General features: G+C 69.0%; 1 protein-coding gene and 1 long non-coding RNA gene across 4 annotated transcripts in view; one reads left to right on the top strand and one right to left on the bottom strand.

Moving 5' to 3' along the window:
- Nucleotides 1–5,472, bottom strand: part of LOC119873203 — a 32,519-nt gene extending 27,047 nt beyond the window's left edge. The window contains exon 1 of the long non-coding RNA XR_005364106.1: nt 3,684–5,472. This is a non-coding gene — a long non-coding RNA (uncharacterized LOC119873203). The remainder of the gene's footprint in view (nt 1–3,683) is intronic.
- FASN (fatty acid synthase) lies at nt 1,767–19,057 on the top strand. Of its 3 annotated transcripts, none has more exons than XM_038546252.1 (42): nt 1,767–1,920; nt 3,219–3,352; nt 3,961–4,113; nt 5,248–5,421; nt 5,560–5,760; nt 5,850–5,972; nt 6,046–6,161; nt 6,242–6,376; nt 6,769–7,240; nt 7,330–7,517; nt 7,615–7,804; nt 8,446–8,540; nt 8,663–8,797; nt 8,882–9,085; nt 9,201–9,316; nt 9,587–9,762; nt 9,860–10,051; nt 10,135–10,215; nt 10,332–10,529; nt 10,750–10,929; nt 11,007–11,210; nt 11,782–12,086; nt 12,287–12,697; nt 12,781–12,945; nt 13,040–13,158; nt 13,347–13,501; nt 13,634–13,837; nt 13,999–14,149; nt 14,236–14,414; nt 14,500–14,619; nt 14,775–14,897; nt 14,987–15,210; nt 15,288–15,489; nt 15,594–15,745; nt 15,843–15,934; nt 16,162–16,313; nt 16,410–16,655; nt 16,909–17,097; nt 17,330–17,560; nt 17,670–17,893; nt 17,979–18,077; nt 18,187–18,576. In XM_038546252.1, exons 2-42 carry the CDS (start codon nt 3,226–3,228, stop codon nt 18,574–18,576), a joined length of 7,593 nt encoding a protein of 2,530 aa, XP_038402180.1. In that variant the 5' UTR covers nt 1,767–1,920; nt 3,219–3,225. The 3 variants fall into 3 exon arrangements, with proteins under 3 accessions (XP_038402180.1, XP_038402178.1, XP_038402179.1); XM_038546250.1 differs by having other exon boundaries at nt 1,785–1,920; nt 3,224–3,352; XM_038546251.1 differs by lacking the exon at nt 1,767–1,920 and having other exon boundaries at nt 3,226–3,352; nt 18,187–19,057.
- Nucleotides 19,058–19,265: the final 208 nt, after the last annotated feature.

Consider the following 19,265-nt stretch of genomic DNA (forward strand, 5'->3'; position numbering starts at 1 on the left):
AAACCTGAGCGGGGATGCCCCGTCACTTTCCAAGGAGGCACTTCAGCGCCCGTGACCCAGTCCCTGAGCCTGCGTCTGTGGCGCAGAGCCACATTCCGCACCCCAGCCCCCCAGCCCGGGTGGGCCCCCCTCCCCGGGGCCCCTGCAGGCCGCAGCCAGCAGAGCACAGAGCCCCCACTGGCCGGCGAGAACGGAGCCTGGGATCATTTAGGTCACCCAAGGTCGGGAGTGTTACACGCCATGGTCCTGTGACTCCTGACCCAGGGTGCAAGGCCTCTGAAAAACCCCTAAATTGGAAGAGAAAGACAAACCTGCGAGAAGGTTGTTCAGGACCTTAACTCAGCTGTTGGACCTTAGGGCGTTCTCTCCTGCCCTTTCCGGCCCGCCCTCCTAACACTGGGGTTAGAGCCCCCAGTGAGGGGAGGCCAAGGGAAGGACCAGCGTCCGGGCATGGAGTTGGCACCCGGAGCTACGGGGCCGCTGAGCACTGCGGGGCATGCAGGGGCACGTGTGGCCGGGCTTCACCGTGCCAGCCTCGTTTTGTGCTGTCCCCGAGCCTCGGCGGCCCGCCTCCGGCTCCACAGGCCCCTGAGTCCTGAAAGCAGAGCCGGAGGGGTTGCCATGGAGCGCAGCCAGGGGGGCCGCGCTGGCCTTCGAGACAATGAGGCGGTGGAGAGGAAGCAGGGCACGGCCGTCCTGGGGGCCGCCAGGGGCTCCCCTGGCCTCGCAAAGGGCCTGCGTGGGGGCCCCGAGGCGGCCTGGGTCCTGCGGGGCACGGCCACCGGGGCGGGAGGGCGCCGTGCCCGGCTCTCGGCTGAGCCCTAGACGGTGGGTGTTTCCTTCGGGTCCGGAAGCCCGGGCCTTTCTGGAAGTTCAGCCACCCGGTGCGCAGGGGAGCGTCGGCCGGTGTGCACGCCCGTGTGCACGCCGGTGGGTGCGGGCGGCCACGTGCGCGCGCCAGCGCCTCTGCCCAAGGGGGCGCCTTTGTTCGAGCGGCGCCGAGCGGTGTCCGCGCCCCGCCCCAGACGCGGGCTCCGGGGGCCGTGGGGCGCGCGCCGGGCCCGCGAGCGCGGGGAGGCCGGGCCGCGCCGCGCTGACCGGCAGTGACCCCGCCCGGGGCGCCCTCGGCAGGGGTCAACGACCGCCGCGCCGCCCGGCCCATCACCCTATCGCCTAGCAACGCCCACTCGCGCGCCGCCATTGGGCCGGAGCGCACGCCCCCGGGCCCCGATTGGCCGCGGCGGCCGGCGAGCCCCGCCCCCCCCGCGGCCCGGCTCCGCGGGGCCCGAGCGCGGGCCGGTCGGCGGGTCCTCGGGGGTCCGCGCCCCGGCCCGCCCCCGCATGGTCCCCGAGTGGCGCCCAAGCACAGCCCCGTCCAGCTGCACCGCGCGGCGCGCACGCGGCCCTGCGGCCCGGGGGGGGGGGGCGGGGGCGGGGGCGGGGGCGGGAGGGGCGGCCCGGGGGGGCGGGGGCGGCCCGGGAGGGGGCGGGGGCGGGGGGCGGCCCCGGGCTCCGGCCCCGGCGCGTGCGCGTGCGTCCCCGGCGGTGCCGCGGCTCGGGCCCGCGGGGGCGGGGCACGGAAGCCGGGGGCGGGGGCGATGCGGCGCCCCCCGGGCCCCCCCGCGTGCCGGGCCCCCCAGCCCCGCGCGCCCCCGCGCGGGGTCCCGGAGGCTCGGGGGCGCGCGGCATCACCCCACCGGCGGCGGCGCGCCGGGTCCCGGGGCGCAGCCCCGACGCTCATTGGCCTGGGCGGCGCAGCCAAGCTGTCAGCCCATGTGGCGTGTCCGCGCGGGGACGGCCGCGGTTAAATAGAGTCGGCGCCGGCCTAGAGGGAGCCAGAGAGACGGCAGCGGCCCGGCCCCTCCGCACCGCGCTGCATCCTCGCTCCGCCGCCCGCCCCGCCGCCCGCGCCCACAGCAGGTACGAGCCGGGCCGGGGCCGGGGCCGGGGCCGGGGCCGGGGCCGGGGCCGGGGGCGCCGCCGGCCGCACCGCGCTCCCGGGGCGCTCCAACGACGGGGCCGGGGCGGCGCGGCGGGGCGCGGCGGGGCGCGGAGGGGCCGGGCGGGCGGGCGGGCGGGGGCGGCGGCGCGCGGCGAACAGCCATCTTGGTGGCGGCCCGGGCCACGCGGGCCCCTCGGCCTGGGCGGCCCGGCTCGGCCCGGCGCGCGCACGAGTGGGGAGGCCGCCGCCCGCCGCCGCCCCCGCGCCCCCCGAGGGCCTTGGTTCGGCGCCGCGGGTCGGGCTCGGGCTGGGGCGGGCGGGGTCGGGGTCCGGGTCGGGGTCGGGGTCGGGGTCGGGGTCGGGCCGCCCACGAGGGAGCCGCCGCGCCGCCCCGCGCCCCGCATCCGCCCCCCGGGCCCCCACGAGCAGCCGGGCCCTGGCGGAAGCGCGCGGCGCCCCTGCCCCTGCCCCTGCCCCTGCCCCTGCCCCTGCCCCTGCCCCTGCCCCTGCCCGGCGGACGGCGGACGGCGGCGCGGGGGCTTCCCCAGGCCGCACGCTGCGGGCGGGCAGGCGGCGGGGGCTCCGGCCTGCGGGGCCGTTTTCCCCAGAGCCCTGCAGGGACCTGGCGCTTGGGACCCCTGTGTCCCCCCAAGCCCTGGCGGTGGTCGGGCCCTGTCCCCGCGTGGAGACCGAGCTGGGAGGTGGGCGCAGGACCTCCACTCGAGCTTCGGCACCCTTCTCCCCTGCCTGCTTGGTTCTCTGGGTCGGCTCTTCGCAGACCAAAGCCGAGCGGCCCTATCCCGGGAAGGGTCCGGCCCTTCTAGGGTGGCCCTGCCTGCCGCCCTCTGTGGGGTCCCTTCTCGGAGCAGCCCAGCAGCAGGTTGCAGAGGCCACTAACTGTTGTGGGGGCAGACACGGGGCAGCAGGGCCCTGCTGTAGTCAGTCACCTAGGCCAGGGCCCCACGTGACACTGGCCAGTGCCAAAGACCAGAAGGCCCAGCCCACCCAAGGAGAAGCAAGCGCTGGGCAGAGCAGCACAGACCCCTGCGCCGTGCACCCGAGCTTCTGTCCAGGCCAGCATGGGATGCAGAAGCTGGCCACCTGGATCTTGGTGTCACTGCTCCCAAACCCATAGGTGGTGCTGTGGGGCCAGGAAGCCAGGGGACAGGGTGGGAGCGGCGGCCCCGCAGGAGGCTGCACGCCAGCCAGCCGGCCGGCAGCCAGGGCTGACCAGGGCTGACCAGCGTCTGGCCCCCGCACTCCCCATCCTGCGCAGAGCAGCCATGGAGGAGGTGGTGATTGCTGGCATGTCCGGGAAGTTGCCCGAGTCGGACAACATGGAGGAGTTCTGGGCCAATCTCATCGGCTCTGTGGACATGGTGACAGACGACGACAGGAGGTGGAAGGCAGGTGAGCTGGTGGCCCTCGGCCTCTCCCCCCACACAGGGAGGCCCTGGCCCGTTCTGGCTGTGGAGGCAGCCTCCCAGCTGCCCAGGCACCGCCACTCTAGCCTGAGCCCGCCCCGACTGCAGAGCCACCAGGCACCGGTGCGACGCCGGGGCCTGGGAGCCCAGGGGAGGCGGGGGGCCAGCACTGGGCACAGGTGAGCTGCTGGAGGAGCAGATCCAGGTGAGGCCAGGCAGCCCTCCGGCCCAGCCACTGGCAGGTGCGACGCCGGGCTCCACAGGTAGCTGGTTAGACGCCCTCCCGCCCAGTAGGCTCCCGTGCAGAGCGGCCTTACCTGATCTACGGGGTGTGAGTCAGCCGGTGGGGCCTGGCCCGGCCTCGGCAGCCAGGCAGCGTCAGCCCGGGGTCCGGGGCCAGGACAGAGGTGGGCGGTGGAGGAGGAGGTCCCCAGCGTGCTGTGTTCCAAGGCCGCCTCCCACGCGGCCACCCGGCGGGGGAAGGGGGGCTGCTGTCCCAGAGGCACCCTGGGCCCCGCAGCACTCGCCCACCGCCACAGGGACTTGGCCGTGGGTCACTCGGGGCCCCCGGCCTGGCCCTGCCTGTGTCTGCAGGGCTTTACGGCCTGCCCAGGAGGTCCGGCAAACTGAAGGACCTGTCCCGGTTCGACGCCTCCTTCTTCGGGGTCCACCCCAAGCAGGCCCACACGATGGACCCGCAGCTGCGCCTGCTGCTAGAGGTCGCGTACGAGGCCATCTTGGACGGAGGTGAGTCTTTGTGAAGCTGCTGGCCGGCGGGGGGTCCCATCCCTGAGGGTCCCCCTGCCTGGAAGTCGGGAGAGCGCCAATTCTCACTGCTAAAAGCAGCTCACGTCCCGAGTCAGAGCCTGGAGCCACAGGAAGCGCAAGGCGCTGCGGCTCCCCGGGGCGCTGGTCCAGGCCCAGGAGCTTGGGGGGGCGTGGGCCTGCGAGCAGGTCGAGGTTTCACAACATACATGCAGGTGGCCCTGGTGTGCCCGGACGCCCAGGTTCTGCCCTCCCCAGTGGACAGCTGCTCTTGGGGCGAGGGTGGCGTGCCAGGCAGAGCAGGAGATGGGGTCCAGCCCCCGGGACTCGTGCTGTCCACTCTCCCCCGTCTGGGTTGTGTGTGGCCTTGGACAAGTGCCTCAAGACGGCTGTCCCTCGTCCCGGGGCACAGACCTGTCCCTACTGCCGCAGGGGCACGGAAGTCCTAGCTGGCAGGGAAAGGAGGCCGACCGTGTGGGTGTGGTGTTTCAGCAGGTGGGTGGCAGGAGCCTGGCTCTGAAGGGGCCCCTGGGGCCACCCGCTCCCACCTTGGCTAGCAGTCCTGACCCTGCAGCTCGCCCTCCAGCAGGGGCTCCACACGGCTAGCCCCCGCCCACACTGAAATGGACAGTGTTGCAGGCACACAGCACCCCGGGGTGAAGGGCGAGCAGAGGCCTTCCCACTGCCCAGTCCTCACCCGGAGACCTTGGATGCCACTCCCCGGGTCCTGGCCAGGGTCCCCCCCTCCTTTCCCAGCCTGGACACTCAGCCTTTGTCTCCCTCTGTTTCCTTATCTTGGCCTGTCCTAGGGTAGGCTGCCCTTGGTGCTTGGGTGCTCATTGGTCATTGGGGCTTGCCAGACCCTACTGGTGACACCAGGGGCCAGGGGAGTATTCTGGGGACAATGCTGCCTTCTGTCCTCACCTCGGCTTTCTCTGGTCTCTCAGCCTGGCGCCCTACCGTCCCCTGGGCCCCGGGTTCCTTGTGACCCAGTTATCTGTCCTCAGCCCTACCTGGGCTGGCTGCCCTGCTGGGGCCCCTCCAGAGTGAAGCGGGGAAGGGGTCGCCCAGACCCAGGCTGGAGAGGCCGCGAGGTCTTACCGTCGCTTCCTGCAGGCATCAACCCAGCGTCACTCCGAGGGACACGCACCGGTGTCTGGGTGGGCGTGAGTGGCTCTGAGGCCTCAGAGGCCCTCAGCCGAGACCCCGAGACCCTCTTGGGCTACAGCATGGTGGGCTGCCAGCGCGCCATGATGGCCAACCGCCTCTCCTTCTTCTTTGATTTTAAAGGTGGGTACCCCCCAGCCCCTCTGGGCCTCTGGTTCCCCCAGGAAGGCTGGTCAAGGCCAAGGGGTCAGCGTCCCGGACTCGCAGTGGAGGGCCCCCCACTAGAGCCGCCAGGGCCCCACATTGTACTCCTGCTCGCAGGGCCCAGCGTCGCTCTAGACACGGCCTGCTCCTCCAGCCTGATGGCTCTGCACAGCGCCTACCAGGCCATCCGCAGCGGGGAGTGCCCGTGTGCCATCGTGGGTGGCATTAACATCCTGCTCAAGCCCAACACTTCTGTACAGTTCATGAAGCTGGGTATGCTGAGTCCAGAGGGCATCTGCAAGTCCTTCGATGAGGCTGGTGAGTGGTGGGCCAGGGGGACCAGGGGGGCCACGGCACCTGCCCTGCCGCCCCAGAGCCCCTGGGCCTGATGTGCCGTCTGCTCCCAGGAGCCGGCTACTGCCGGGCGGAGGCCGTGGTGGCCATGCTGCTGACCAAGAAGTCCCTGGCCCGGCGAGTGTACGCTACCATCCTGAATGCCGGCACCAACACGGATGGCTTCAAGGAACAAGGTGGGTGCCCCCCTCCCCTGGCCGGGCCAGCCGGGGTCGTGGCTTGGGGGCTGAGGTCTGGCTCCTCCCGCAGGTGTGACCTTCCCCTCCGGGGAGGTACAAGAGCAGCTCATCCGCTCCCTGTACGAGCCGGCGGGGCTGGCCCCGGAGTCCCTCGAGTACATCGAAGCCCACGGCACAGGCACCAAGGTGAGAGCCCGCCCCCGCCCCCACGCCCCCCGCCCAAGAGGCACCCGGGTGGGCCTTGATCCTCCCCTCGCCCTCCATAGGTGGGCGACCCCCAGGAGCTGAACAGCATCGACCGAGCCCTTTGCAGCACCCGCCGGGAGCCCCTGCTGATCGGGTCCACAAAGTCCAACATGGGGCACCCAGAGCCCGCCTCGGGGCTCGCGGCTCTGGCCAAGGTCAGCAGGCTGCTGTGGAGCCATCCTTCCTGGCAGGCGGGGAGGGTTCCCACGGGCTGTGCTGAGGCATGCCGGCCTCTGGTGCCCTGCGGGGCCCACACTCGGCCAGAGTGGGTGGCAGTGGCCACAACAGCCCCAGCAGGTGGCCGGGTCCTGGGGAGACCGTGCACTGGCAGCTTCTGGCTTCCTGGGGCTGCTGTAACCTGCTTGCAGTTCCTGCGAGAACCAGGACCTGGAGTGGGCTGCGGGGAGGCGGGGCGGTGTGGGGTGTGGTTTGGCCACTGGGTCCTGGGGCTGTGGCAGGGTGAGGCCGGGGGACGGAGTGCGTGGTGGCAGGCAGCAGGGTAGGGAGCACAGGGCCGGCTGCCCCGCCAACTGCGAGCCCCCCGCAGGTGCTGCTGTCTCTGGAACACGGGCTCTGGGCTCCCAACCTGCACTTCCACAGCCCGAACCCTGAGATCCTGGCACTCCAGGATGGGCGGCTACAGGTGGTGGACCGGCCCCGGCCGGTCCGCGGAGGCAACGTGGGCATCAACTCCTTCGGCTTTGGCGGCTCCAATGTGCACGTCGTCCTCCAGCCCAACACGCGGCCACCCAGGCCGACCACCCCACACATCACTTTGCCCCGTCTGCTGCGGGCCAGCGGGCGGACCCCAGAGGCCGTGCGGTGCCTGCTGGAAAAGGGCCAGCAGCACAGCCGGGACGTGGCCTTCGTGACCATGCTCAATGACATCGCGGCCAGCTCCCCCTCCGCCATGCCCTTCCGGGGCTACACTGTGCTGGGCAGCGAGGACGGCAGCCACGAGGTGCAGGAGGTGCAGCAGCTGCCTGCCGGCCGGCGTCCCCTCTGGTTCATCTGCTCTGGTGCGAACCCTGCTCCCCAGGCCCTCCCCGGAGGGGGAGCAGTGGCTGCAGCTGGCCGGCCACCACCCTGACACCTCTCTCTGCAACAGGGATGGGTGCACAGTGGCGCTGCATGGGGTCGAGCCTCTTGCGCCTGAGCAGCTTCCACAATTCCATCCTGCGCTCCAGTGAGGCCCTGAGGCCCCTGGGCCTACAGCTGTCTGAGCTGCTGCTGAGCACAGACGAGACCACTTTTGACGACATCGTCCATGCCTTCGTGAGCCTCACCGCCATCCAGGTGCGCCCATGGGGTCTAGGGGCTGTTGTGACAGTGCTGGGGGCCAGCCTGGCATCCCCAGAACAGGTGTGACCCATCACGTCCCCATTCCTCGCAGATTGCCCTCATAGACCTGCTGACCTCCATGGGCCTGCGACCCGACGGCATCATCGGGCACTCCCTGGGGGAGGTGGCCTGCGGCTACGCAGATGGCTGCCTTTCTCAGGAGGAGGCCGTCCTCACTGCCTACTGGAGGGGCCAGTGCATCAAGGAGGCCAGCATCCCACCAGGGGCCATGGCAGCCGTGGGTAGGTGTCCCCTCTGGGCCCCCCCTTTCCACACCTCCCACCAACCCAGGAGCCCTTGGGGTGGGGGTGTCATCTCTGGCGTTCCTCGTGTTCACCCTGGGCAGTGGCCGGGGGTCTCGGGGAGCTCCATCGGCCACCGTCCTCACTGCAGGGTGCCCGGTGGCCCCCCCGGCCCCTGCCCACTCAGCGGTCAGCATCAGTCCACACTGCTGCTCTTCCTACCAACTGGGCTAAAGCCATGTGGGGCATGAACAGCACCCCTCCCCGCACTAGAAGATGTAGGGTGTCGGGTGCACTGGCCCTGGCCCCCTTCCATTGGCACCTGCCCCCCAGGGGCTGCAGGAGAAGCAGTAGGCTAGGCCGGGGACAGGAGGGACACCTCCCAGAGCCACCACCCCAGGGACTGGTTGGGGTGGGCTGTCCTCACTGCAGCAGGACCCGGCTCCCCGCCTGTGGGACGACAGGGGAGACACCTTCCCCCGAGATCAAACACGGCAGGAGTGAAAGTGCCCCATAAAGGCCCCGCTCGGCGGCTGTCATTACCGCACCCCTGTCATTAAGGCCTGCCCTGGGCAGCGCCTTCCTCTTGGTGGGGCCCTGGCTCCCCGCTGCCCGCCCCCTGAGGCCATCCCTGCCCACAGGCCTAACCTGGGAGGAGTGTAAACGGCGCTGTCCCCCTGGCGTTGTGCCCGCCTGCCACAACTCCGAAGACACAGTGACCATCTCGGGACCTCAGGTAGGCCCCAGGAGGCCAGGCTTGTCCCCGAGTCCCTTCCCGACCCTCACGGAGAGCTTTGTGTGGGGACCCAGGCAGATGGTCCGGCTCCACTCGTCCACTCCTGGCACCCCTGTCCCTAGGCTGAGGTGGCCGCGTTTCTGGAGGAGCTGAGGCAGGAGGGCGTGTTTGCCAAGGAGGTGCGCACGGGCGGCATGGCCTTCCACTCCTACTTCATGGAGTCCATCGCCCCCACGCTGCTGAAGGCCCTCAAGAAGGTGGGCTGGCCGCCCCACGGGGGACTTCCTGGAGGCGCGGGTGGGGGTTGAGTGCCCACACAGCTGACCATGCCGTGTGTGCAGGTGATCCGGGAGCCAAAGCCCCGCTCCGCACGCTGGCTCAGCACATCCATCCCCGAGGCCCAGTGGCAGGGCAGCCTGGCCCGCATGTGCTCGGCGGAGTACAGTGTCAACAACCTGGTGAGCCCCGTGCTGTTCCAGGAGGCGCTGTGCCACGTGCCTGAGCACGCCGTGGTGGTGGAGATCGCACCTCACGCCCTGCTGCAGGTGCGTCCCCGCGGGGCCCGGGGGCGGGAAGGGGCGGCGGGGGCCGGGGGGCTGAGGGAATGGGCCTCGGGAGGGTGGGAACCTGTGAGGAAGGCCAAGCCGTCTGCCCCCGCAGGCCGTCCTGAAGAGAGGCCTCAAGCCCAGCTGCGCCATCATCCCCCTGATGAAGAAGGAGCAGAAGGACAACCTGGAGTTCTTCCTCAGGAACACGGGCAAGCTGCATCTGCTGGGGTGGGTCAGCTGCCGCTGCCGGGGGCGGGGGCCTACGCCCGGCTTCTCCCGACGGTGAAGCCTGTTATCGGGGCCGCTCCGTGGCTGTGGGGTCATCCCCAGGAAGTGGGCTGGGGGTGCTGGGCCGCCCGAGCCCCGTGCTACGGCCCCCACCCCAATGGCGATCTGCGGGGTCCCATGGGAGGTGGTGGGCTGTGGGAATGACAGGATGGTCCCAGGCGAGGCCACCGGGGCCCGGTGTGTGCCTCACACCTCCCTGCCACCCCCCAGCATGGACGCCAACCCCAACGGCCTGTTCCCACCCATGGACTTCCCGGTTCCCCGGGGGACCCCTCTCATCTCCCCCCACATCAAGTGGGACCACAGTCAGATCTGGGACGTGCCTGCCGCCGAGGACTTCCCCAACGGCTCCACCGGCTCGTCCGCTGCCACCATCTGCAAGATTGGTGAGTGGGGCCAAGGGCAGTAGAGGGATCGGGCGAGGGTGCCGGTGGGCTTGGCTTCTCCCTCCTGGCCGCCGGCACTAAGGTCCAGCCCACACAGACACCAGCCCCGAGTCCCCTGACCACTACCTGGTGGACCACTGCATCGATGGCCGTGTCCTCTTCCCTGCCACCGGCTACCTGTGCCTGGCCTGGAAGATGCTGGCACGTGCCTTGAACCAAAACATGGAGGAGATGCCCGTGGTGTTTGAGGACGTGACGCTGCACCAGGCCACCATCTTGCCCAAGACCGGTGAGATGGGGTGGGCCACTGGGGTCAGGGTGGGGAGCCGACTGCTGAGCCCTGATGCTCATCTACTACCTTGCTGTCCACAGGGACCATGGCCCTAGAAGTGCGGCTTCTAGAGGCTTCCCAGAGCTTCGAGGTGTCTGAGAATGGCAACCTGATAGTGAGCGGTGAGCAGAGGGCGTCTGGCTGGGCTGCAGGGTCTGGTAGGGGCTGGCCTCTGAGTGGACCTCAGCCGCCAGCTCCTCTCTGCCCACCCTCAGACCCTTCTGCCCCCGACCCATAGGAAAGGTGTACCAGTGGGAGGACCCTGACCCCAAGCTGTTCGACCTCCATGGTGGCGCAGACCCCGTGGACCCCACGGACCCCACGGACCCCATGGCCGCGTTCCGCCTCACCCAGGGGGACGTGTACAAGGAGCTGCGGCTGCGTGGCTATGACTACGGCCCCCACTTTCAGGGCATCCTGGAGACCAACCTTGAAGGTAGGGCACCAAATGTCCGTTGATGCTCTGGGAACGAGCCTCGGGGCCGCCTCCCCTCAGGCAGGGCCTGACCTGCTGCCCAGAATCCAGGTGCCATGTGACTCCGGCGTCACCCAAGCTGTGAGGGGCCGCTGGGGGCACCCAGGCCAGGGCATGGAGGAGAGGGTGCCGTGAGCAAGAGAGACCCAGACCAGCCAAGCTGACAGCCCCTCTGCCACAGGCAAAGCCGGCCAGCTGCTGTGGAAGGACAACTGGGTGGTCTTCCTGGACGCCATGCTGCAGACGTCCATGCTGGGCAATCCACAGCGCACCCTGTGCCTGCCCACCCGCATCACCTCCATCCACATCGACCCCGCCCTTCACCAGCAGAAAGTGTACTCGCTGAAGGGCGATGCCCGAGGTAGGCCCACGCCCAGTCCCCGCAGGCCTGTGTCGCTGCGCCAGGTGCTGCCCATGCTCACCCACCTCTTTCCTCAGTGGTCGACGTGAAGGTGAGCAGCTGCCTGAACAGCACGGTAGCCGGCGGTGCCCTCATCTTGGGCCTGCACGCTTCTGTGGCCCCAAGACGGCAGCAGGAGCAGCATGCACCCATCCTAGAGAAGTTCTCCTTCACCCCCTACATGGAGGGAGGCGTCCTGGCTGGAAACGCAGCCCTGCAGGAGGAGCTGCAGCTGTGTAGGGGTGAGGCCAGCTCCCCACCTGCGCTCTGGCCCCTGACGCCTCTGGCAATGGGGGTGTTTCTCAGCTTCTCACCACACCCCCCGCGCTTTGCAGCGTCCTGCTGCTTCTGCGAGAGGCTCCCCATCTTGGGCAGGGGCTCTAGGCACAATGTTGGATTTGGTCCTTCCTCGCTACGTCCCCAGCCAGCCATCTGCGTGTGGTGCCACAGGGGCCTGGCCCTGCAGACTATCCCCTGCAAGGGCTCGTCCCGTCCCCATGCAGATGGGTGGATAGAACAGACTGGGGTGCCACGGGGGATGTCCAGCACTGAGCCCACACTACGTAGTTAGCCCTCCTCTGTGCCCCTGACACCCTGGAAGGGTAGTTCTTAGTCTTAGGGGACCAGGCTGCCCACCCCGTCTCTCCCATGCATTTGCTTATGCGGGGACAGGGCCAGGATGTGGGCCCTGGGAGGACAGTCACATGGGTCCTGGTTCTGGATGGATCCCTGCTCCAGGCAGACGTGCTGGGGGGAGTGCTGGCCCAGCTGAGACCCTCCCTAGCGCCCCTTTCTGCCCCCTCACCCCCCCAGGGCTGGCACAAGCACTGCAGACCAAGGTGGCCCAGCAGGGCCTGAAGATGGTGGTACCCGGGCTGGATGGGGCCCAGGTCCCCCGCGAGTTCCCACAGGGAGGCCTGCCTCAGTTGCTGGCCGCTGCCTGCCAGCTGCAGCTCAATGGCAACCTGCAGCTGGAGCTGGCCCAGCTCCTGGCCCAGCAGAGGTCCCTGCTGCACGATGATCCCCTGCTCTGCGGCCTTCTGGACTCCTCGGCGTTGAAGGCGTGCACGGACACCGCCCTGGAGAATATGACCAGTCTCAGGATGCACATAGTGGAGGTGGGTGTGCGGACCGCCTGGCGTGAGGTCACGGGGTTAGAAGCTGTGCCCAGGCTGCCCTCACGTCCCTTCCCGGGCTGCCCTGACCTCGGGCAGGGAGGGCGCTGGCCAGTGGGTGGGCCTTTCTGGCCGGTGTTCCCAGCTGGGATCAGGAGGCCTGTGCAGTGGGCGGCTGATCCAGGAGGCTGTCCTCCCTCCAGGTGCTGGCTGGTGATGGTCGCCTGTACACCCGCATCCCCACGCTGCTCAGCACCCAGCCCTTGCTGCAGCTGGACTACACAGCCACCGACCGCCACCCTCAGGCCCTGGAGGCCGCCCAGACCAAACTGCAGGAGCTCGGGATGGCCCAGGGCCAGTGGGACCCCACCCAGCCCGCCCCCAGCAACCTGGGCACGGCCGACCTGTTGGTGTGCAACTGTGCGGTGGCCACCCTCCCCGACCCAGCCTCGGCCCTCAGCCACATGGTGGCCGCTGTCAGGGAGGGCGGCTTCTTGCTGCTGCACGCCCTGCTCAGGGGACACCCCCTGGGAGAGACCGTCGCCTTCCTCACGGGCCCTGAGCAGCAGCAGCAGCAGCAGCAGCTGGGGGGCAGCCAGAGCCTCCTGAGCCAGGTGTGGGAGCGGGGCCGCGAGGGTGGGCCGGGGACGGGGCCTGGGCGGGGCGGGGCCAGCACTGAGACACCCCACACATGCAGGACGAGTGGGAACGAGTGTTTGCGGGCGCGTCGCTGCACCTGGTGGCCCTGAAGAGGTCCTTCTACGGTTCCGCGCTCTTCCTGTGCCGCCGGCCAGGCCCCCAGGACAGCCCCGTTTTCCTGCCTGTGGAGGACACCAGCTTCCGATGGGTGGACTCACTGAAGGTCAGGCCTGGCTGGGCCCCCAGCACCGTGACCGTGACCGTGACCATGGGCCCGGGGAACCGTCCCAGAGGCCAACCCTTCTCTCCTCCTGCAGAACGTTCTGGCTGACAGCTCCTCCCGACCCGTGTGGCTGACAGCCACTAACTGCATCACGTCGGGCGTCGTGGGCATGGTGAACTGTCTCCGCAAAGAGCCCAGTGGGCACCGGGTTCGGTGAGGGGCCCAGAGAGCTGCCTGCTCCCCTACCTCGCCCTTTCTCCCTCCCCCCCTCCCCTCTCTCTCCTCCCCTCTCTCCCCCCCTCTCTCCTCCCTCCCCTCTCTCTCCTCCCCTCTCTCTGCCCCTCCCCTCCCTCTGCACCTCTCCTCTCTCCCCCTTTCCTCATCTGTTTTCCTACCTACAGATGCATCCTGGTGTCCAACCTGAGCAGCACATCCCCCATCCCCAAGATGGACCCCAGCTCCTCAGAGTTGCAGAAGGTGTTACAGGGGGACCTCGTGATGAACATCTACCGGGATGGGTCCTGGGGAGCCTTCCGCCATTTCCCACTGGAGCACGGTGAGCGCTCCAGGATGCCTCCATGATGCCACCGGCTCCTTGCCGTGTATCTGGGGGGCTGAGCACGACAGTGGGGCTGAAGGGCCCTGGCCGGGAAGCCCCTGTGGCAGCCCCACTTCCTGTCGCCCTCAGGCCTACCAGAGGAGCAGACTGAGCACGCCTTCGTGAATGTCCTCACCCGGGGGGACCTCTCCTCCATCCGCTGGGTCTGCTCTCCTCTGCGTCATGCCCAGCTCACTGAGCCTGGGGTCCAGCTCTGCACCGTCTACTACGCCTCCCTTAACTTCCGAGACATCATGTTGGCCACGGGCAAGCTCTCCCCTGATGCCATCCCAGGTACGGCTGCATCCCATGGGCACGGCCAGAGGCTGGGAAGAAGAGGTGCCTTGACCTGCCACCCTCAGGACCCTGGAGGCTCCTCGGGCCTGAGCATGCATGCTGGGCCCCCCCTCCAAACCACGGGAGATACAGGGCTCACCACAACCACCTGCCTGCAGGAAAGTGGGCCGCGCGGGACTGCATGCTGGGCATGGAGTTCTCCGGCCGAGACGCCAGTGGCAAGCGTGTGATGGGACTGGTGCCCGCTGAAGGCCTGGCCACCTCCGTTCTGCTGTCTCCGGACTTCCTGTGGGACGTGCCATCCAGCTGGTGAGTTGGCGGGACCGTGACCCGGTACCCCACACGGCCACAGCCGAGGCGCAGGCCCAACCTGAGTCCTTGCACTGTGCCCGCAGGACCCTAGAGGAGGCAGCGACCGTGCCCGTGGTGTACACCACCGCCTACTACTCGCTGGTGGTGCGGGGGCGCGTGCAGCATGGGGAGACGGTGCTCATCCACTCGGGCTCGGGCGGCGTGGGCCAGGCCGCCATCGCCATCGCCCTGAGCCTGGGCTGCCGCGTCTTCACCACCGTGGGTAAGCCCATTGGCCCTCCCCGGAGCCCGGGGCCGTCACCCCAGCCCCACGGCCCGGCTCCCCAGCACGTGCCTCTCCCTGCCAGGCTCGGCCGAGAAGAAGGCATACCTCCAGGCCAGGTTCCCCCAGCTCAGTGACACCAGCTTTGCCAACTCCCGGGACACATCCTTTGAACAGCACGTGCTGCGGCACACGGCCGGGAAGGGTGAGTGGCCTCCCCGGCACAGCGGTCGCTCTCCACCTGTCCTCCCACCCTCCTCCTCTCCGCTTCCTCACCAGCCCGGGCGGGTTCGAGGGCTGGCCGTGTAGACCCAGGCCAGGGGCGTGACGCCAAGGACCTCTCCTTCCCCACCCGCCAAGGTGTCGACCTGGTTCTGAACTCTCTGGCCGAAGAGAAGCTGCAGGCCAGTGTGCGGTGCCTGGCCCAGCACGGCCGCTTCCTGGAAATCGGCAAATTCGACCTTTCCAACAACCACTTACTGGGTGAGGCGGGCAGCAAGGCTCGTGGGCAGGCGGGGGCTGCGGGCTCAGCTGGGGGCTGCGAGTGCTGAGCCGGCCCCCCGCCCACCCAGGCATGGCCGTCTTCCTGAAGAACGTGACCTTCCACGGGATTCTGCTGGACGCGCTCTTTGACGAAGCAGGCCACGGCTGGCGGGAGGTGGCCGCGCTGCTGCAGGCGGGCATCCGGGATGGTGTAGTGCGGCCCCTCAAGCGCACCGTGTTCCCCAAGAACCGGGTGGAGGACGCCTTCCGCTTCATGGCCCAAGGGAAGCACATCGGCAAAGTGGTCGTGCAGGTGAGGGCAGGGCCCCCGGGGTGCCCCGCTCCAGCCCCGGAGGGCCGTGCCTAAGCGGGGTGCTGCTTGGGCTCCAGGTGCTCGAAGAGGAGCAGGAGGCGGCGCTACAGGTGACCAGGCCCACCATGATGACAGCCGTGTCCAAGACCTTCTGCCCGGCCCATAAGAGCTACGTCATCACCGGGGGCCTGGGCGGTTTCGGCCTGCAGCTGGCCCAGTGGCTCGTGTTGCGAGGAGCCCAGAAACTCGTGCTGACCTCCCGCTCTGGAATCCGCACAGGTGGGCAGGCCTGAGGGGCGGGGCGGGGACGCCGATGGGTCAGCCCTCGTGTGCCCTCGGGGAGAACCCCAGTGGGCCCGACGCTGCTGCCCTGCGTCCCACAGGCTACCAGGCCAAGCTCATCCGTGAGTGGAGGCGCCAGGGCGTGCAGGTCCTTGTGTCCACCAGCAACATCGGCTCGCTAGATGGAGCCCAGAGCCTCATCGCTGAGGCCGCACAGCTGGGGCCTGTGGGAGGAGTCTTCAACCTGGCCGTGGTGAGTGCGACTCTGCAGGGTCCAGGAAAGACCCTCCCAGGCTGAGCACCCCCGGGATGTGAGGTCAGGGCAGGCACTGAGCACCCTTCACCCCCAGGTCCTGAGAGATGCCATGCTGGAGAACCAAACTCCTGAGTTCTTCCAGGACGTCAACAAGCCCAAGTACAGTGGGACCGTGAACTTGGACAGGTGAGGCGCAGGACCCCCAGCCCCCAACCCAGCCTGGCTCTGCCCTGGCACACACTAGGAGCAATGCCTCCCCCTACTGCTGTGCACCCCAACACAGAGTTTCCTCTGCCACACAGGGACCCGGCCCTGGGCCTCTGCTGGGGCCTGAGCTGGGGGCTCCCTGGCGTGTTGGTGGGGGCGGGGCAGGGCAGGGCCAGCCAGCGGGGTGTGACTCCCAACACCCACAGGGTGACACGGGCGGCATGCCCCGAGCTGGACTACTTTGTGGCCTTCTCGTCTGTGAGCTGCGGGCGCGGCAACGCTGGCCAGACCAACTACGGCTTCGCCAACTCCACCATGGAGCGCGTGTGTGAGAAGCGCCGGCATGATGGCCTCCCAGGTGGGCCAGGTCCCCCCCTCGCCCAGCGGCCCCTGCCTGCTGCCGCCCCCGCGTGTGCCCCCACTCACCCCCGCCCCCGGCCCTGCGCTCCCATAGGCCTCGCCGTGCAGTGGGGCGCCATCGGTGACGTGGGCATCATCCTGGAGATGATGGGTTCCAACGACACGATCGTCGGTGGGACGCTGCCTCAGCGGATGACCTCCTGCTTGGAGGTGCTGGACCTCTTCCTGAACCAGCCTCACCCTGTCCTGAGCAGCTTCGTGCTGGCTGAGAAGAAGGCCGCCGCCCAGGGTGATGGCAGCACCCAGCACGACCTCATGAAGGCTGTGGCCCACATCCTGGGTGAGGGAGCACGCTGTCCCCGCGCCGGCAGGCACTCAGCCCCCGGGGGGCCATTGCCCTGGCTCAGAAGGAGGCCGTGCTTTTTGGCTCCGGGAGGGGACAGGCCAGTGGCCCGGGCACAGCTGGGTGGGGGCCGTGTGCTGTGGGCTGGAAAGGTGAGCGGCCCTCCCTCATGGGGACTAGCCACCGAGCTGCCCGCGCTCACCCGGGGTCTCTCCCCCTCCCAAGTTGTCAACTGAGTACCTGTCTGCAGGCATCCGGGACCTGGCCACCGTCAACCTGGACAGCACACTGGCGGACCTGGGCCTGGACTCGCTCATGGGCGTGGAGGTGCGCCAGATGCTGGAGCGCGAGCACGACCTGGTGCTGTCCATGCGGGACATCCGCCAGCTCACGCTCCGGAAGCTGCAGGAGCTTTCGTCGAAGGCTGGCATGGCTGACGGTGCGTGGCTGCGAGGGAGCACTTGGAGAACGGAATTTACGGGGTCTGGGGGGGCCCCGATGGACCCGGCTGCTCTCTGGGGCTACTCCTGGCAGTGGCCAGCTGGCGGCCTGAATGCCCCTCCCGTCCCCCCCGGCCACCAGCAGCGCGAGGCAGGTGGGGGTGAGTGTGCCCGTGCTGGGGTCTGCGGGGGGCCGCCTGTGTGACCCCCGGCTTCTGCTCCTCCTTGCAGAGCGGGGGGCGCCCACACCCAAGCAGGACAGCCCCACCTATCAGCAGGCGCAGCTGAACCTCAGCACCCTGCTGGTGAACCCGGAGGGCCCCACCCTGACGCGACTGAACTCCGTGCAGAGCTCAGAGCGGCCTCTGTTCCTGGTGCACCCCATCGAAGGCTCCATCACCGTGTTCCACAGCCTGGCCGCCAAGCTCAGCATCCCCACCTATGGCTTGCAATGCACCCGAGGTGTGACCCGTCCCGCAAGGCTGTCCTCATGCCCCTAGTAAAGCAGGGTGGGGGCCTGTGCCTCCGGGGCCGCCTCCTGCCTGCCACTGAGCCTCCTTCTGCCCCACAGCTGCACCCCTGGACAGCATCCAGAGTCTGGCTGCCTACTACATCGAGTGCATCCGGCAGGTGCAGCCCGAGGGGCCCTACCGCATTGCCGGCTACTCCTACGGGGCCTGTGTGGCCTTCGAGATGTGCTCGCAACTGCAGGCGGCACAGCAGAGTCCAGCCCCCACACACAACAGCCTCTTCCTGTTTGATGGCTCACACAGCTATGTGCTGGCCTACACGCAGGTGAGGGCGCGGGTGGCCTGGATGCGCCCCCATCCCCACCCCCAGGGCCCCAGCGCCGCTGCAGCAGCCCCTCCTCCCTCCACAGAGCTACCGAGCCAAGATGACCCCCGGCTGCGAGGCGGAGGCCGAGGCGGAGGCCATGTGCTTCTTTGTGCAGCAGTTCACCGACATGGAGCACGACAAGGTGGGTCCTGGGAGCGGGTGGGGGGAGGGGCCATCCTGCAGCGTGGGGGGGGCGCTCCCCAGAGCCCACGGGCAGGGCCGCTCAGAGCCGCTCACACCTGGTCCCGCAGGTGCTGGAGGCACTGCTGCCCCTTGGGAGCCTGGAGGAGCGCGTGGTGGCCTCCGTGGACCTGATCCAGCACAGCCACGCGGGCCTGGACCCCCGCGAGCTGAGCTTCGCCGCGCGCTCCTTCTACCACAAGCTGCGCGCCGCCGAGCAGTACACGCCGCAGGCCACCTACCACGGCAATGTGACGCTGCTGCGCGCCAAGACGGGCAGCATGTACGGCGAGGGCCTGGGCGCCGACTACAACCTGTCCCAGGTGTGCGATGGCAAGGTGTCCGTGCACGTGATCGAGGGTGACCACCGCACGCTGCTGGAGGGCAGCGGCCTAGAGTCCATCCTCAGCATCATCCACAGCTCCCTGGCCGAGCCGCGCGTCAGCGTGCGGGAGGGCTAGCCACGCCGCAGCCCAGGGGTGCCCGGGGGTCCTGCCGGTGGGACCTCTGCCCGCGCCCTGCGTGCCACCGCCGCCGCCTCGGAGACCTGCTCTGGTCTGTGAAGAGTCGGCCGGGCGGAGCCTGGTGTGCCGCGTGGGTCCGTTCCTCAGTTCTCCATTCAGTTCTATTTATTGCGTCGCTGGGGAGACGCCGGGGCCTCGTCCACCCGGTGAAGGCCGGCGGCGCAGGAGGCCCGGCCCAGGGACCCCATGATGCAGGGCCCTGTGGAAAGGAGCAGCCCCGGGCGCCGGGCACCCATTCTGTGTTTGTCTGTATTCGTTTTTCAAGAAATATGATTCAAATTGCTGCTTGAATTCCGCGATTTACTGTAACCGTCCATGTCAGGAGCCCTATCCAGAGACCCTGTTCCATTTCTACACCAACCTGGTGAGGGCCGTGCCCCTGCAGAGCCCCCCACAATTAAACCCCATCTGAGCTCTGGCCTGCGGTTCCCCCTTTCTTCCCTCCCAACAGCTGCTGTGGGGGCCCAGAGTGGATGCCCATTTGCTCCCCACAGCCCCGGGGGGCAGGGACTCCCTGGGGGGCTTGGGGGCAGGGGGTTTGACCAGAGAAAGGAACCAGGAGGGCAGGCAGAGAGTCCACCCCTGGGCCCTTGGAGAGGTCAGCAGGGCAAGTCTTGGGTCCCCTG

This window comes from Canis lupus, chromosome 9, assembly GCF_011100685.1.
Source record: "Canis lupus familiaris isolate Mischka breed German Shepherd chromosome 9, alternate assembly UU_Cfam_GSD_1.0, whole genome shotgun sequence".
Classification (NCBI taxonomy): domain Eukaryota; kingdom Metazoa; phylum Chordata; class Mammalia; order Carnivora; family Canidae; genus Canis; species Canis lupus.

Bases quoted from the DNA above. Each gene is read 5' to 3' on its own strand.
- FASN (XM_038546252.1), top strand. From the start codon at position 3,226: ATGGAGGAGGTGGTGATTGCTGGCATGTCCGGGAAGTTGCCCGAGTCG. The intron at 12,087-12,286 runs GTGGGTGTGCGG...TCCTCCCTCCAG, and splicing joins TCAGGATGCACATAGTGGAG to GTGCTGGCTGGTGATGGTCG. The intron at 13,838-13,998 runs GTACGGCTGCAT...ACCTGCCTGCAG, and splicing joins CTCCCCTGATGCCATCCCAG to GAAAGTGGGCCGCGCGGGAC.